This window comes from Triturus cristatus, chromosome 4_1 (genome assembly GCF_964204655.1).
Source record: "Triturus cristatus chromosome 4_1, aTriCri1.1, whole genome shotgun sequence".
Classification (NCBI taxonomy): Eukaryota; Metazoa; Chordata; class Amphibia; order Caudata; family Salamandridae; genus Triturus; species Triturus cristatus.
The window spans coordinates 1,041,040,380-1,041,057,577 of NC_140585.1; the positions used below are offsets into that span (position 1 = coordinate 1,041,040,380).

Below are 17,198 nucleotides of genomic sequence, written 5' to 3' on the forward strand. Positions count from 1 at the left end.
TGTGTCTTTTTCTGAACACTAGACAGATATTTCTTATAGTATACAACGCCACCTCTAGACTCTCCATCTTTGGTGGCTTTGTGTGTTTTTTCAGCAGCAGTACCATCGCTAATTATACAGACGGGTGGAAAACCGTTTGTGAACAATTGCTGCTTAAAGGAGAGCAGTAGTATTTTTTTAAGACGAATGTTGTTAAGAGCATCTTGTGGAAACCTCTCTTTGGCCTTCTACATTTTAGGATGGTGGTGAGCCACTCTTGGTTGACAGTGAATTTGGACCACAACTATTGGTTTACGTGGTAGGAATAGATTTACATTCTTTATATATTTACTTGTAATGCCAGAAATGCAGTATGAAGCAGTTTGTTTGTCTACTCTAGGAAGTTCCCTTTCCCAAAAGAGTACGTTTTTGAAATTTTTCAATGTTGCTAACACCGGCTTTAAATGTAGAGTTGAGTGGTGTAATCTGTATCACTTGTACCTCAGTAATTAGAAATATGAACAGTTTGATACGAAATTTGTTGTTAAACTCACTTCAGGTAACATAATTATTTTCTCATCGAATTTGGCATAGCAAAGTGCCTTGTTCTTCCTTGTAGAATACAACATATAAAATAGTGGTAGCTTGTTACTTAGTCAAAGGTGATTATGGTCCCTGAAGGTATGTCTTGCAAAAACATTCCCAGCCACTCAAAATAATACTGTCAGTGTCATCCAAAAATAAGGAAACCTTTGTTAACATCCCAGTCCCTGAACACCCACTATCCCCTGTGTGACCCCATCCATCACACATTTCCAGGTATCCCTAAGTGGCGTGAAATCCCATGTTATCCCTTGGTTCTTGCAACCCATGTACCCTTTGGTCTGTCAATCATAACTTGTTCCCGCTACTATTCTAGTCCCCTGAATATTCTATACTCTTCTTACCAGCAGTCCCTTGGCCAGAGTCCCTTTTTTTAGGTTGAGCCTAGGCAGCGCGCATGTGTTGCTCCAGGAAAACGACCTCTTGGAATCGCTCTGGACTATTCACTTGCTCGTGGGTATGAAAAGGCCTACGGCTTGCGGTTACGAGCAGCAGCACGTGGTGTGCCATATGTTTTGTGTCAGATTTCACACGCGCGTGCAACTGCTTACACTTTACGGTCGCTTTATCTTTTCTACAATTAGCATTTGGTTGTAAGCTGCAGTAAATCGAATGCTTGCCATCCATATCTAGTGTCAGTTGTAGCTCTTGCTTCCTAGTACTACTTGCAGATCTAAAGGGATATATATATTATATTATGAGACTTGTATACTCTCTTTTTTAGTTTTTTCCAGCAACGCTTCTGGGAATTGTGGTGAGTATTTAAAAGCTTTTATTGACGAGATGGGCTTTTTGTATTCAAATTGACGTGGAAAAGGGACTCCCCTACCGTGAGCAACACCGTTTTGTCGAAACACGCGGGTGGTTTAATGTTCTGTCAGAATAAAATTGCCACAACTAAGTTCATCAAGTGCAGCGATTCTATTTGTTTTGGAAGAAATATTGGGGAATTGCGGTCCTCTTCCCACTTCTGCACTAGCTATTAGGCGCGCCCCTAACTATCTATCAATCTATCTATCATAGATGTATAAATGTGTGTACTTAAACCTCGACCTACCACTGACCCCTTAATATCACTTTCCTTAACGCTTAAACCACATTTTCCAAATTACATAAATATTGAAATAGAAAGCTCTTAAAAAGGACTCTGTGTCCTTAATAGCCATGTAAGACTTGTGTTGTAATCGCCATCATGTAAAACGCTGCGGTGCTAAAGTTACATACCCCGTGGGGCCAGTGTCAGTTTCCTCCGTGTTTTCTTGCTTTCCCCGTGTGCTGCCACTTCTCATTTTCACATTGTGAGGCCAGGACTGGCTTTCCCTTTGTGGTACCTACTTGTAGAGGCTTTCCCTGTGCCCTGTCATTGATTGCTATTGCCGTGTGGTTCTGGCCCTGTATGTGGTGATGTTTATTGCCGTCCCGTGAGTGAGGTGCCAGTTCCCGCCTTGACATGTGGTGCCGGTGGTAGCTTTATCTCCGCGTGGTGCACATGGCTGCTGTCCCCGTGTGCTGCCAGTGGTTCTGTCCCCATGTGCTGCCAGTGGTTCACTTCCTGTGTGGTTCCAGTTCTTGCCCCCTTGTGTTATGCCAGTGGTTCTGTCCCGGTGTGTTGCCAGTGGTTGCTGTCCCCCCCCCCCCCCCTCCGTGGTGCCAGTGGTTGCTGTCCCCCCCCCCGTGGTTCCAGAGATAACTTTCTCGTGGGATGCCAGTGGTAGCTGCCCGCGTGCACTCTACTCAATGCAACATAAATACACTCCACATAATACCACCCTGTGCCACATAATTATATGCCACATAATTACACTGCACTCTATGCAATATTGCACTCCACATAATACCACTCAGTGCCACATAATTACACGCCACATAATTACACTCTACTCAATGTAACATGAATACACTCCACATAATACCACTCGCTGCCACATAATTACACACCACATAATTACACTCTACTCAATGCAACATAAATACACTGCACATAATGCCACTCAGTACCACATAATTACACGTCACATAATTACACTCTATTCAATGCAACATAAATACACTCCACATAATAACTCTGTGCCACATAATTACATGCAACATAATTGCACTTTACTCAACGCAACATAAATACACTCCACATACCACTCAGTGCCACATAATTGCACTCTACTAAATGCAACATAAATACATTCCACATAATACCACTCCGTGCCACATAATTACACGCCACATAATTATACTCTACTCAATGCAACATAAATACACTCAACATAATACCACTCAGTGCCACATGCTACGTAATTATACTGCACTCAAGGCAACATACACTCCAAAAAATACCACTCAGTGCCACATAATTACACGTCATATATTATATTCTACTGAATGCAACATACACTCCACATAATACCACTCTGCCACATAACACGCCACATAATTACACTCTACTCAATGCAACATAAATACACTCCACATAATACCACTCAGTACCACATAATTACACGCCACGTAATTGCACTCTACTCAATGCAATATAAATACACTCCACATAAATGCACTCTATGCCACATACCACCAATCAACATAAATGCACTCCACACCATGACACAATTTCACTAAGCATACTTTCATTCAACACCACAGTTCCAGGCCACACAATTCAACTCCACACAATTCCAATACACACCACATAATTACACACCAAACAGCATATTTCAACTCCACTACTCCACAATCCACAACGTACCTCCAATCTACACCACCTGAGCACTAAACATCACTCACCACCACCATTTTGCATCAGCGCACCTCCTAAGCATCACGTCAGTCTGCCTTTGGAATCTGGCATCTGTTGATTCTCCCCTAGTGTCCGTCCGCTGCTCGTGTTCTAATTAAATTACTGTTTTACAACCTCCACTCCCCCATTATTTATGTCCCGCTCCCCCATAATAAAAAAAATTATAACAAACAAGCATGACCACAGGCAGGAAGAAGTTGCCAGCAGTGCAAGTACAAAAAAAACTAGGAGACATTTTTTTATGTTAAAATCTTTTTTTAATCTGGTTGTTCAGTTGTATATAATGTCGTCTTGGTTTGTATAAAGGTTACAAAAATGCTTAACACTTTTTGTTATAACTTTTCAACATGATGCACAGCAGCCACAATGCTCTACAACAGAGCCAAATGTTCTGGCTAAACACATAAGGTCCCAAAGGCGAGACCTATTGGCTTTGCCAATGCTTGTCTTTTTAGGTCTCGCCTAGGCAGCACGCATGCGTTGCTCTAGGAGATGACCTTAAGAAATCTGTCTGCTCCTTTTCAAGCACAGCACACTCGTGCTTGTGCTGGCATCCACCTTGCGGGAGCGAGCAGAGTCGCGCGTGTTAATTGAGAACATATGGCTCTCGCGCCGCCGCTGCTCGCTCCCGCAAGGCAGAGGCCAGCACAAGCACGAGTGCTTCAAAACAGCTGCTGCTTGTTTCTTTATTCACAGAGACAGACTCCATACTTGTCTTCTTGTTGATCCAGTACTTAGAAATAGGTCATGATTCTATCCTAGCTTTAAACTTAGTAGTTTCTATTCTTATTTACTCATTTCTTTATCATTTGTCTTGCGCTAGACCATATTTGGTTACTGCTATTAACTAGATTAAGGCATAGCTTCCACTGCCTACGCTGATTCACCTTCAGTTGCATTTTTTGTATTTTGTATTGACAAACCCATGCCTTTTGTAACAATGTCTAATTTTTAAATAAACATACACGGTCTGGTCTCGAACCTTAACCTGTGTAGATTTTCCATTGCGGTTTTCCTTTGTGAATTTCCCTTTGTGGCTTCTCTGGATTTCCTTTTATATTAAGGGCGCTCGTCCTTTGGGACTCACACTTAGTACCGTTCCATCCCATCAGCCCTTTTAATTGTAAAAAGTGCCCACACAAGTAAGTCTTTGAACACCGTTTTGTTGACTAAAAAGGTGATACTAAATTAAGGTGTTACACAGAACCACTATGTATTAGCGTGTATGATGTGTAAACATATTATTTTCTAATATATGTCTACGCCATAAGTGCTTCATGTTTTATTATTTCAAAAAATGGTTTAAACCGATTGGTTCACTCTAGTTTTATAACTCCCCTCAAGCCTTTTTCTTGGACACCAGAGGATGCCTATTGCTGCAACAGGCTGCAATGGTGTGTAAAACCTCTCTTGCTGCCTCCCCTCCTTTTCTCAACATCCTTTCAGCATTCGCTCGTGAAGGCGAGTTCCGGCTCGTCTCTTCCATCCCCGCCCCCTCCCTCCTCTAAACCTGCCTGAAATCGAAACTAACAAGCATTGGCATAGCCAATAGTCTCGCTTTTGGGTCCTTATAAGTATTTAGTTATGCAGCACAATATACTTGGTGGTACAACAACTGTTGCATAGCTAAACACTTATAAGGTCCCAAAGGCGATGCCTATTGGCTATGCCAATGCTTGTTTTTCTAGCAAGGCACCAAAGCTGTTGCGACGCTGTATTGCATGACTAAACAATATTGGCAATGCCATTAGGTCTTTCTTATAGGCAAAACCTATTGGCTTTGCCAATGCTTTTTTAGCTTGCTCTGCCCCCAGAGGTGGTCTTGTCGTTGGGGAACTCTTGAAACTACTCAGCAAATTCGGTACCTCTTATGACCAGTGTGGCTGAGGTAGTGAATTGAAATTGAATGAAAACATCTCCACTGCTTTTCTCGTCAGACATAGAAATAATCAAATGGCCTGCTCAGCTTTACTTTTAAAGGCACCTTCGCAATGTCCTAATCTGTCCATTTCTCTTGTACAAGCCAAAAGCATCATTGGCAGCTCCTGTCCAGTCAATGTTTTTCCCTTTTTTGCATGGCTTCCCAGTAGCCTTCAGTGCGGCTAGACCACTGGTGCGCTGTTGGGAAGTGGAAAGATAACCAATGCCAAATAAATATTTATTCCTCAGAAATGCCTTTATATTTCACCAAGGGGACCAAGCATTAAAACATGAAAATAATGGAAAAAGATGTAATACTTCTTGCAAACGGTGGTAGTGGTCTGTTTTGTCGTCTCTCTTTGATCGAAGTGTTGCAAGTGCAGTTTTGTGGGTGAGGGAGGATTCTAAAGTATTTTTAAAACCATGTCTGCCTCTTACAAGTCCAGAACAAACATTGGCCGCACGCGCGAGAACAAGCACCGGCGCTTTACTTTGAACATTAAAAGTAAAGCGCTGGTGCCGCGATTATAGCAAAAGTAAAGAAATAGATTTTTTTTCTATTTCTTTACTTTTGCGAAAGTGAAAGTCATCACGGTTCTAATGACCCGTGAAAGACTGCTGGCGGCCGGATGCACGCTCGCGTGTACGCAAGCGCTAGGCCAGCCAGCAGCACTTTGAAAACTCATCTACTAAATGCCTCTCCGAACAGCGCATGCACGCTGACTCTGCGAGACCTAAAAATGGACGATTATGCAAAGCCCCAGCCACACTTTATAATAACTTTGATCGCCATATTTGCGTATCAGTGTGTTTCTTCTGTCGATGGACTCGGGCAATATTCCAAATACGTTATTTTGCAACGATGTTGCCACGTGTTAGTATTTAAAACATTACTCAAGTATAGATATATTTGTATGTAGAAGTAACGTACTCAACAAACACAGTCTCTTCTGCTGAATATTACGGGAAGGATATTTTTAATTTAACTGTCACACTTGGAAACGTATTTCTTTTAACAAGAGAAATGATTACTTTGTATGGAATCGAAAAAAATAACACTACGAAAATTGCTAGGTTCGCCTGAGACCTGCGTTCTTTTCCGTTTTACTTTTAACTGCCAATACTGATAAAGCCCCTCGGGATAACAGGCTTAGTTTATAAACAAACGCATCTTTTCAGTGCTTGCTCTCTTTTTAAAACACTATTGTGCTGTTAGTCTCTGCGTCAGTTTACCATCCTGTGTTCTGGACACATCACGTAATCTTCCCGTGCCTTAAATAGAAAATGAATGTAACTAGTGCTCATTTAGAGAGCCTCCAGTTCCTTCAGGTCGAGTTCGCGCTATACAAAACTGCAACCAAGAAAAACAAGCATTGGCATAGCCAATAGGTCTCGTTTGTGGGACCTTATAAGTATTTAGTTATACAGCAAAATATCCTTGGTGCAACAACACCTGTTGCATGGCTAAACACTTATAAGGTCCCAAAGGCGAGACCTATTGGCTATACCAATGCTTGTTATCCTTGCTCAATGACTTCCACTGCAGGAGCCGTTAGTCATTTGGGCTACAGAAAGCAAAGTCCTAATTTCCCAGTTTGCTGTAAAATCCACCCTTTAAAATTAAAGACACTTTAATGTTTTTAATATTCTTTCTTAATACACAGCAAATTTACTTTTTATTATTTTTTTTTAAACCAGTTGTTGACTTTTTCCTTGATATAGTAGTAATCTGCTACTATGCAAGTTAAATGCTCATTCTTTTTTTCCATTTCATTGTATGATATGATCAGTTTTGACGTAAAGTTCTGGGCAATTCCTAGTGACAGTCTTGTGTGTGCAAGACGTTTACAAGTCCCTGGGCAGATTTTGTTGGAAGTACTCTTGCTACCAAATGTGATGATTTCCTGTGTTTCTTTGGGCACTTCAATGTCTTCTAGACTTTCCTCCATTACTGTATTCCCCCCAAGCATAGATCCTCCCACTGGACACTAGTAAGGGATAGATGCTCCCCGGGAATGGGTAAGTGCTGACCCCTACTTAAAAAGAGTCTTTCTGCCCTTGGTGGGGTCAGAAAGGCCACTAGACACCCGGAAAAATGTTGCCCCCACCCTCTAATGGGCCCTACAGATTGGAAGTGTTTTCCCTCTGTATGCCCCACTCTATTTCCAGGGTGGGGGCAGAAATCTCACCACACCCACAAATGTGTTATTTAAGATTGTAGGATTTAGCCTCAGTCTTCCCTTCCACTCCCCTGGAAAGGGGGAGGGGTGGGATAAGCCTACTGGATGCCAGGAATATTCTTTTTAAATGGGATGGGGCCAACTGCTCTGGCATTATGCGGCACCACCATCCCAAGTGCCCCAACTGTCTTTCTGCCCATCTCTTTCCCCTATAGAGCCTAAAGCATCCTCACCCCCATGGCAAGCAAGCGGAAGTTTGTATTCTTTTGGACATAGGTTTGGCATATGGGCTGGCTGAGTGGGGGAAACTTGCAATTTCCTCATCACTTAAGTTGAAGGCTGAACTATCCAGGCTCTGGGTCCGACAGCTATAAGGGACCCCTACGAATCTGGATCATTTCTGAGACTCGGAGATCCTGGCAAATCCAGGGTGGTGTGGCTTAAGTGGATCCCACTACATTCTGTTCCACAGAATGCCCTGCAATTCTTAAACTTTGGCAAAAATCATATATTTTCCTCACCTGTCTGTGAGGTAAAGTTGTGGAATCGATGGGGGATCCCCAGAATTCCGACCATCCAGCATCCCTATACTTCTCCATGTAAAAAAAAAACTGTACCCCACTTAGGTGGCTTGGTCGATTTACCCGAGTCATGAATGAACCAAACCATAGACTTTTCAAAGACTGCATTGATTTAATATGCTCACATTTGTCTTCCATTCTTATTGCAGGTGACAAGTCCAGCCACTTAAATGGGGTGGCGTCCGTAGCTAAAGGGTTTATCTTGAGTACTTTCTATATCCAGTTATTCGTATAGTTCAGATGCGGTAGGTTTAATACTTATTTGTTTAATTAAAGGTTTTGTGGAAACCGTTTTATTATTTAGCATTTTGTCTTTTTAGTTTTTAGGTAAGTACCAAAAGGAAAGGTAAAAGATGTACCCAACTTTTCAGTGGGACGGGAGTTTTGCATCAAGTGCTAGACTTTCACAGGAGGCCAGTGAGCCAGTCAAAACAAGTTCTGATTGTTACCTATTGGTAGACTCCTTGTACTTTGTGCTGTCAACTTGTATGATTTTTCTAATTTCAGAATCCTGAAAAAGGGCCCGAGTTTGTTGTATTAACTTTTTATGTGACCTTTGCAAAAGTAATTTTAAAATTCCTGGAAAACACCTTTAATGCTCAAATGCTATTATGAGCTGGCAGGTTAATATTTGTGTTCCTTTATTTCATTAACAGGGTTATCAAAGATACACCAACATCGGGCTTTATGATCCACAAACTAAAGAAAATAAGGTAAGAGCAGCAAAGTCTGAAGGCATATGTGCACCTACTAGAAGCAACATGATAAACATTATTAGCGATTGTTTAAGTTCCTGAACATGAGTTATAGCTCGGAGCTACAGACGAAGGCCTATAACTAAGGAGAAAACCTTTAACAAACAGCATAGCTTGAAGCATAGGGACATAAAGACTAGAATGCCCTAAACTTAAAAAAATAAAAAAATAAAAAGGCAAGCGGTGGAATGTTGGAGCTGAAGGGCTTTACCAACCATTGGAGGCCCGGAACCACTCCGTTGTCGCAGTTGCACTCCCAGAATTCCGTTACTCTAACACTCTTTCGATCCTTGAGGAGTGCAGCAGCATTTCAGATTTTCAGACAGATAATGGTGCTGCTTGTGGATTTTGTGCACATCTTAAATGACCCGAAGGCTGCTGCAAATATATACTCCAGATCCAAAGACTGCACCAAACGTGGTCTGGGAACATAATATATATAACCCCTAATTAGCATTTATTTCAGCGTATAATTGCCTCCTACTTTTTGGTTGAGGCATTGTGAACCATTCACGTGTGAAATTAACGTGGTTTATTGGCATTGTGCTCATTGTAAGAACCCCTGTCCAGATTATTGAATCTCCAACAAAAGGCACCGTTTTATAATCTTTTTTTAATAAATGGCATAGTTTTGTTGCTTTTTACCTTGCAAAAATAATCTTTTAGCACTTGACATTTAATTTTAGACCAATACATAGACATATATAGACTTAATTTCATTTTAGGGATTGTCAGTGGGTTTGTTGTAAACTGGAGTCAACTATACTTTCTACCTCAAGTATTTTTTTTTTTTTCTGTTCCTTTGCATTGAAGTGAGCCCCCTTCTTCACCCGTGTTCTCTCTCTCTCTCCTGTATCTCTCTCTCTCTCCTGTATCTCTATCTCTTAATCTTTTTCTTTCTATGAAAAAGTGAAAGTGACGTTATAGTTGAGTGAAAATGTCAGTTAAAACATACCGTTTTAAGGTAACAAAACGACTGAAATTCACCAATTATAGTTATCTCAAGTAACTATAACTTGTACGCTAAAGTAACCATTGCTCGTGCCCTCGCCATGCACTGCTAATCACCCCACATATTACATCACTCATGACATGTTCTTAAACTCACTGATAATATCTTTGCAACATCTGAAATGACTTAATTGATGATAACACTGTCCATGGGGGTCGGGGTGGTAGTTAGCCTGAAAATGCTGTTGGTTTTCCCCCTACAAAGTCCAGATTAATGCATTTGCCACATTATTTGCAAATTGCACAAAAAGTGTTCTTTCTACTTAAAACGGTTTAAAATAATGCTGCCAGAAAGTGTCCCATAATGATAATTGTTCCCACATAATTTAGATAACCTTGCTGCATAACTTGGTCTCCTGTGTCACACAATCTTGGTTCTCCCAATTATGGTAACACCCTTGTTTTGAGGCAGTCATTATAATGATTAAATCAATATTTCACAGGGAAACATGACACATTTTCCATATTACAAAGTTCCCTGCTAAATATGAGGGTTTGTACCAGATTCAATCCAATAGATTTCTGATGAACACTGGGAGAAAGTACCACAGCAACGCAGCATTTTTCTGTCTTTTGCTGCCTACTGCTAGTAGTTGGTATACAATTCTAAATCATGATCTTAGCACAAAAAGTGTCTTCCCGATCTTTGCTTCTCCTATTACTGCAGAACTTTACTGGTGTGGTTAAATGTGTTTTGGCCTTTTGAAGTCCCAATATTTTCTCACATGGTTAGTCTGTAGTCCAATACAATTTTAGTTCTGTTACTTTTTATCGGCATTCAAACATGATGACCTCTGTTATATTCTCTCCAAGTTAAAATGGAGATGGAGAAATCAAAAGGAGCAGTGCTTCAAACTTTACGATAATGCCTTTAGGTCAATAGTGAGGTTAATACTATGTTGGGACTATCCCTGTAATTTTTTCACCTTGATATTTCTGACATAGCACTTTTGTGTGTAAGGTTAAGGCATAGTTTTTACTTTCCACATATAATGCCAAATTGTTTGGTGAAATTATCAGGAATCTATCTATCGGTTTTGTGGGTTTTCAGTATAAAGCTTCTCATATGCATGTTGTATCTTAAGGAGTCATCCTTCTGCGGATGTATTTGTTTTTGATTTTCACTTCAGTAAGTTAATTTCAGTCTGTTTTTTGCTGTTGTGCCACTTCTGCATAGCAGTCTTGTATCGTCCTGCAATTAAAAGGTGTAATTTATGTAGTAAGTGAAAAAATTCTTTCTCCTTTGTTGGTGTTTTATCTATGTTAAAGTATGGTTATCTAGAGTCCTGGTTTCTTCAGGTAAAATGCTTTTGAGTCAAACGTTAGTTTAGTAATCATGTAAAGCTAGAATTCCCCTTCCAGGCACTTGCTAGATCTGAGACAATGAATGCACTATGGATTGCACGGCAGTTTATGCATTAAAAGGGTCTTGGAGGTGGCCTATTGCTTACCATTAATTGGCTTTATTGTCACTCTAATTTCTTCTGATCGGCCAGTGTGTGCCTGGTTCACTTACTGTTCTTTTGTTCTACCAACATGGACCAAGTATCGATTGCTTCATTTTGATTTTCCCTGGATTCTTGCGCAGTAATTGAGATACAATTTTTTTCTTTTCTTCTTCCTATTATGTTGTTGTCAGTGTTGCTTCTTCCCTCCCATTGTCCGTGTTGCTTCTGACCTCCCAACCTCCCCGTTTTGCTTCTGTCCTCTCACCCTGTGTTACGTCTTATGTCTGTTGCTTATTCCATTCCACCCACCAGTTGCCTGTGTTGCTTCTTCCCTCCTGTTCTCTGCGTTGCTTGTATTTGTTCCACCCACCCTTTGTGTTGCTTCTGACCTTCCACCCTCCCTTTGTTAGTGTTATTTCTATTGGATACAGCCACATTTTGTCCATGTTGCTTCTGCCCACCCCCTTGTCCGTGTTGCTCTTTCCCTCCCTGTGCCCTCTGTTAATGTTATGTTAATTTGGATTTGTTAAGCGCTTAAAACCAAAAAGGTCTCTAAGCGCTGTCCATGTTGCTTCTGTCCTCCCACCCCCCCTTTGTCCGTGTTGCTTTGCCCACCCGCCCTTTGTCCCTGTTGCTTCTGCCCTCCCACCCGCCCTTTGTCCCTGTTGCTTCTGCCCTCCCACCCGCCCTTTGTCCCTGTTGCTTCTGCCCTCCCACCCGCCCTTTGTCCCTGTTGCCTCCGCCCTCCCAACCACCCTTTGTCTGTGTTGCCTCTGCCCTCCCACCCGCCCTTTGTCTGTGTTGCCTCTGCCCTCCCACCCGCCCTTTGTCTGTGTTGCCTCTGCCCTCACACCCGCCCTTTCTCTGTGTTGCCTCTGCCCTCCCACCCGCCCTTTCTCTGTGTTGCCTCTGCCCTCCCACCCGCCCTTTGTCTGTGTTGCCTCTGCCCTCCCACCCGCCCTTTGTCTGTGTTGCCTCTGCCCTCCCACCCGCCCTTTGTCTGTGTTGCCTCTGCCCTCCCACCCGCCCTTTGTTTGTGTTGCCTCTGCCCTTCCACCCGCCCTTTCTCTAATGTGTATCGCTAAATATCCCTCTTCTTTTTGGTGGCTGGGCTCCCTCTCCACAATCTACTCACTCACTTATTAATCCCTAACTGTGACCTCTTCAACTTCCCCAACCAGACCTCCATTCACATACTTAGCCATCCTTCCTACTATGATTACATTTCTGCCATGCTGTTAACCTCATTCCCAACTTCCTCCATATCCGTTCCTCACCTTCCCTTAAAAAACCCTTAGAAACTTCCTGGCTGTATTGTCTGTTACCCCAAATGTAATCATAGTATGAAGGATGGCAAAGTATGTGAATGGACCCTTGAGGGCTTGGGCAGGTTAAATGAAGAGGTAATTTGCCAACAAGGGATTTTATTTGAACAAATTCTATCGTTGTTGATTTTAGGAAATTAATTTAGCTGGTGAGTTCAAGACAAATACCAACCCATATGTCAATTGACTGAACCAATCATCAAAAATATATCAAGAATATGAAATACACACACGGGAAATCTTTTTGTGAAATGATCAGACTTTTATATGTCAATTCAATTAAAAAGGAGTACAAGTAAACAATAGAATGTGCAATGAATCATGAAAAAGGAAAACCTAAATATTATCCACATTTCATGACAGAACAACTATTCCAAAAGAAAACACAGAGATCTATCTCATTCTGAGAGAATAATAATCTACTGTACATAATTAATGTTATGGAAATAGATGACGAAGTCGACGTTTCGGTCTTAGATGGCATCAATCCGTCAGACCATCTTCAGGACAGTAGGCATTGCATTAAAAAGGAAGACCCTTAGATGTTTATGTTTAATGGTTTACGCTGGTTCAGATCCTGGTCAAGTTACTGACTACAAATTAATGTAGAGGGGATGATCCTTCCTCTTATTTTTGGAAAGACATGACGACACCGTGGGGCAACACCGTGAATGTGGCACTCTTGTGTGTCGAAAAGGAGGAGACAATCCTTCCTAGTTTATTGTTATTTTTTCGGAACTCTGCAGTGACAATTTCTAACCGAGAGTAAGGAAAGCTGGTGCCAGTCCACACGAAGGAACACAAAACTTTCGTCATGTCTTTCCAAAAATAAGAGGAAGGATCATCCCCTCTACATTAATTTGTAGTCAGTAACTTGACCAGGATCTGAACCAGCGTAAACCATCAGGTTACGAGAAATATTTTCGCATTAAACATAAACATCTAAGGGTCTTCCTTTTTAATGCAATGCCTACTGTCCTGAAGATGGTCTGACGGATTGATGCTATCTAAGACCGAAACGTCGACTTCGTCATCTATTTCCATAACATTAATTATGTACAGTTGATTATTATTCTCTCAGAATGAGATAGATCTCTGTGTTTTCTTTTGGAATAGATGTTCTGTCATGAAATGTGGATAATATTTAGGTTTTCCTTTTTCATGATTCATTGCACATTCAATTGTTTACTTGTACTCCTTTTTAATTGAATTGACATATAAAAGTCTGTGATCATTTCACAAAAAGATTTCCCGTGTGTGTATTTCATATTCTTGATATATTTTGGATGATTGGTTCAGTCAATTGACATATGGGTTGGTATTTGTCTTGAACTCACCCGCTAAATTAATTTCCTAAAATCAACAACGATAGAATTTGTTCAAATAAAATCCCTTGTTGGCAAATTACCTCTTCATTAGTGCACTATGAAGCAGCATAACTGCAGTATCTATTAAAAAAAATAATTTATTTCAAGACTTGCCGCTTCATTTCAGAGTTGTAAATATTTAATCTCACCTTCTGGTGTGGTGACGCCGACTGCAGCAGACACCAGCTGCTCGAATTACCGAGTCATGGGCTGGACTGGCGGCGTCCCCTGGAAGGGGCGGCGCTGCCCATGAAAGGGGCACTGTGGAAAGGGGCCAGGCGGGGAGGGGGGTGAGCAGGAGCGGAGATAGGAGCAGCAGATACCGAGCAAGCCATTGGGAGGCGAGGGTATAAAGAGAGATACACTCATGAGAGAAAAGAGTGAAAGAGATGGTGCAGATAACAGAGCCAGGCTCGGAGCAGGAGACGGGCACAAGAGAACATAAAACAGAGGAATAAGGGAGTAAGGTGGAACGTAATTTAATCTGATGCACATTTGGAGTCCTCCAATGCCCCTGGGCCGTGTTGGCGGAATTTACGGCTGAAAATAAAATAAACCAGCGCGGCTGCGAAAATGAAAGCGACATGTCCCAGGGAAAGTAACATGATCCACAACAGATGGCACCCTGCGCACCACTGCTCGCTCCCGACAGCAAAACGCCATGTGAGTGAACATTTTAAGAAGAGGTGGGACATGCACCCGCTTTTGGCCAATTGTGTGCTTTCATTCTTTGAAAGCCACACGCAAAGGCCAATAGAATTTCACAACCAGACGCACAAGCTTTCTGAAAGCTTTCTGAATGTCTGGAGTGATTCTAAGAGGCCCACTCCTGGTGCAGCGCATGTGCGCTGCACTAGGCTCGACCTAAAAATCGACCAAAAAGAAAACAGTATGTGGTACATAGTGGTTTGCGATATGGTAGTAGTGTACACCAATCACTGCAAACGCAATTCCTAATCCTCACAGTAGAAAACCAATATTAGAAATGGGGGTCTCTAGTTGGCAGATTTTTACCCTGTCTAAGTATGGACCTTTCCTTTTAGTCAGGGTAAGAGAATTTACACTTCTAAAATAACCCCTGCTCACCCCCTTTGTAGCCTTCGTAGCTTGACACGAGCAGTCAACCTTATCTCAGAGGTAATGTGTAAAGCATTTGCACATAACACACAGTAATACAGTGAAAACACTACAAAAGGGGGGGCGCGGCCAAGATGGCGGCCGAGTAGGACGTGCCTGCTCACCGCTCCGGCCTCTCGCCTGGGCCCCAGCCTTTTAGCTTTGTTTAGCTGACCCCAACCAACGCTGGCGTGGGCTGAGCAGTGTCGCTCGCCGGATCCGCACTGCTGGGACTGGGCAACCGAGCTGCGAGACAGCGTGTGCGGCTGGCCGCAATCTGGGCTGCATCGGCGCACCTTCCTGGAGAGGCAGCCCCGGACTTGCTCCCTTGAATCCGGAGCACAATGTGGATTGCCCGGTGGCAGCATCGACCCCTTCCCTGTCTCCACGCCGGGTCGGCCGGTAGCTGCGACAGTGCAGAGCCCTACTGTGTGGGGACGCCCCAGGCCGCTGAGCCGTGGTGCCGACGCCACTGAACTCAAACGCTTCCCGGATCCTTTGCTGTTGCTAGACGCACATTGGGCGCGCGGTGGACCATGCGCCCGGGAGAGGGCCCGGCGGCGTGAAAGATCAGAGCCTCCTCCTCCTGCCATCAGGTGCAACACGCAGCTACACAGCGGCCGGAGGTGATGACGAGATGGGCCCCAGATGTACCAGACGACTTGCGGTGGTGTTTAGCCTGTTCTCCTCGACGGAGACGTGGTGAGTGCTGGCCGAGCGAAGAGGTGGGTGACCAGTCGGGAGGCCCTACGGAACCCAGGAGCCACGTGGTGGGGGCAACTCGGTGTGCACCCCTCCACTCCCCCGCGGAACTGCCTATTGCAGAGCACCTTGCCGAGTTTGAGACAGAAGTACGGGGCATTTCCTGTGGCGACCAGGGCCCGTGAAGGCAAGCGGCTGGCGTTGTCGAGTGGAAGGTCTGGCCCTGAGCAGCGGCTGGATCGGGCCGCGGAGGTCCTGGGTGGTATTGTCCTCCTCTAGCTTTTTGGTCCCGGAGCTGCCAGGGGTGCCTGGGGGTTGAGGGTGGCTGTCCCCCCTCCCCCTATAGCAAGCGGCTCCCAGTGCCCTTGGGCTGGACCTGGGCGCTGCAGAGAGGCTTCCTGGGCCGGCTGGCTTAGATGTTGACTGCTTTGCCTGCAGACACTGCGGTGGGTCACTCCCCCATGGCTGCCTCCAGATAGAGGAGCGGTCCGTTATGGACCTTCTTGTTAAGGTTAACGCCGGAGGAGCGGAGGTGGCGCCACAGCCTGGGGCACATCTGGCAGACGGTGAGCGGGGTGACCCCAGTGGGCCGGTCACTTGCGGTCTCCTTGAGTCTCTCTTTGTTTCTCTTACCGGGGAACTCCACGCTATAAAGAAGGTCACTCTCAAACTCCAGGAGATGCGCAGATATATGGACTCCATCGGCGAGAGAGTGGATTCTCTGGAGACCCAAACGCAAACGAGGGATGAGGAGGTCCACCAGCTTCAGCAGGAGGTCCTCCGTCTTCAGGATCAGCACTTGGATCTCCAGGCCCATGCGGAGGACCTGGAAAACCGGTCCCGCCGGAACAAGATTAGGGCAGTCCCTCAGGGCCTCGAGGGGCAGGACATTGACGATTTTGTGGTGGGTCTCTTAAGCCATATTCTAAATGCGCCCCCGGAGCAACAGAATAAATTGAACCGGGCACACCGCATAGGGCCTAAGAGGTCTGCGTCAGCCCCCCACCAGACATATTAACGCATGTACACGACTTCCAACTTAAGGAACAGATCCTGCGGGCAGTGCGAGTGAAACATCCTCTTGATTGCCAATCTTCCACGCCCCTCCTATTTCAGGACTTGGCTGCCTCCACCCTGCAGAAACTACGTGCGTTTAAACCCGTCACAGCATTACTCCGCTCTAAAGGCATTTCATACTCTTGGGGCCACCCATTTCATATTGTCTTCAAATGGGAGGGCAGGCTCCATCAAATCCAATCCCTACAGGAGGCCCTGCTCTTACTTAAGCTGCCGGACGAGGGGAAGACTTCCCCGTTGCCGCGGTAGGCAGGGAGCCGCCGCGATGGCATGGACTAATGGCAGCGGGTAGGAACGCACTCATCTCGTCTCCGCCCGGACCTTGAGACTATGGCCAAGGAGCGAC

General features: G+C 44.1%; 1 protein-coding gene across 2 annotated transcripts in view; it reads left to right on the forward strand.

Moving 5' to 3' along the window:
* GSAP (gamma-secretase activating protein) overlaps nt 1–17,198 on the forward strand; it is a 762,740-nt gene that overhangs the window by 83,653 nt on the left and 661,889 nt on the right. For both annotated transcript variants that reach the window (XM_085654015.1, XM_085654016.1), the window contains exon 3: nt 8,708–8,764. In XM_085654015.1, the coding sequence (XP_085510141.1) occupies nt 8,708–8,764 (57 nt within the window). The remainder of the gene's footprint in view (nt 1–8,707; nt 8,765–17,198) is intronic.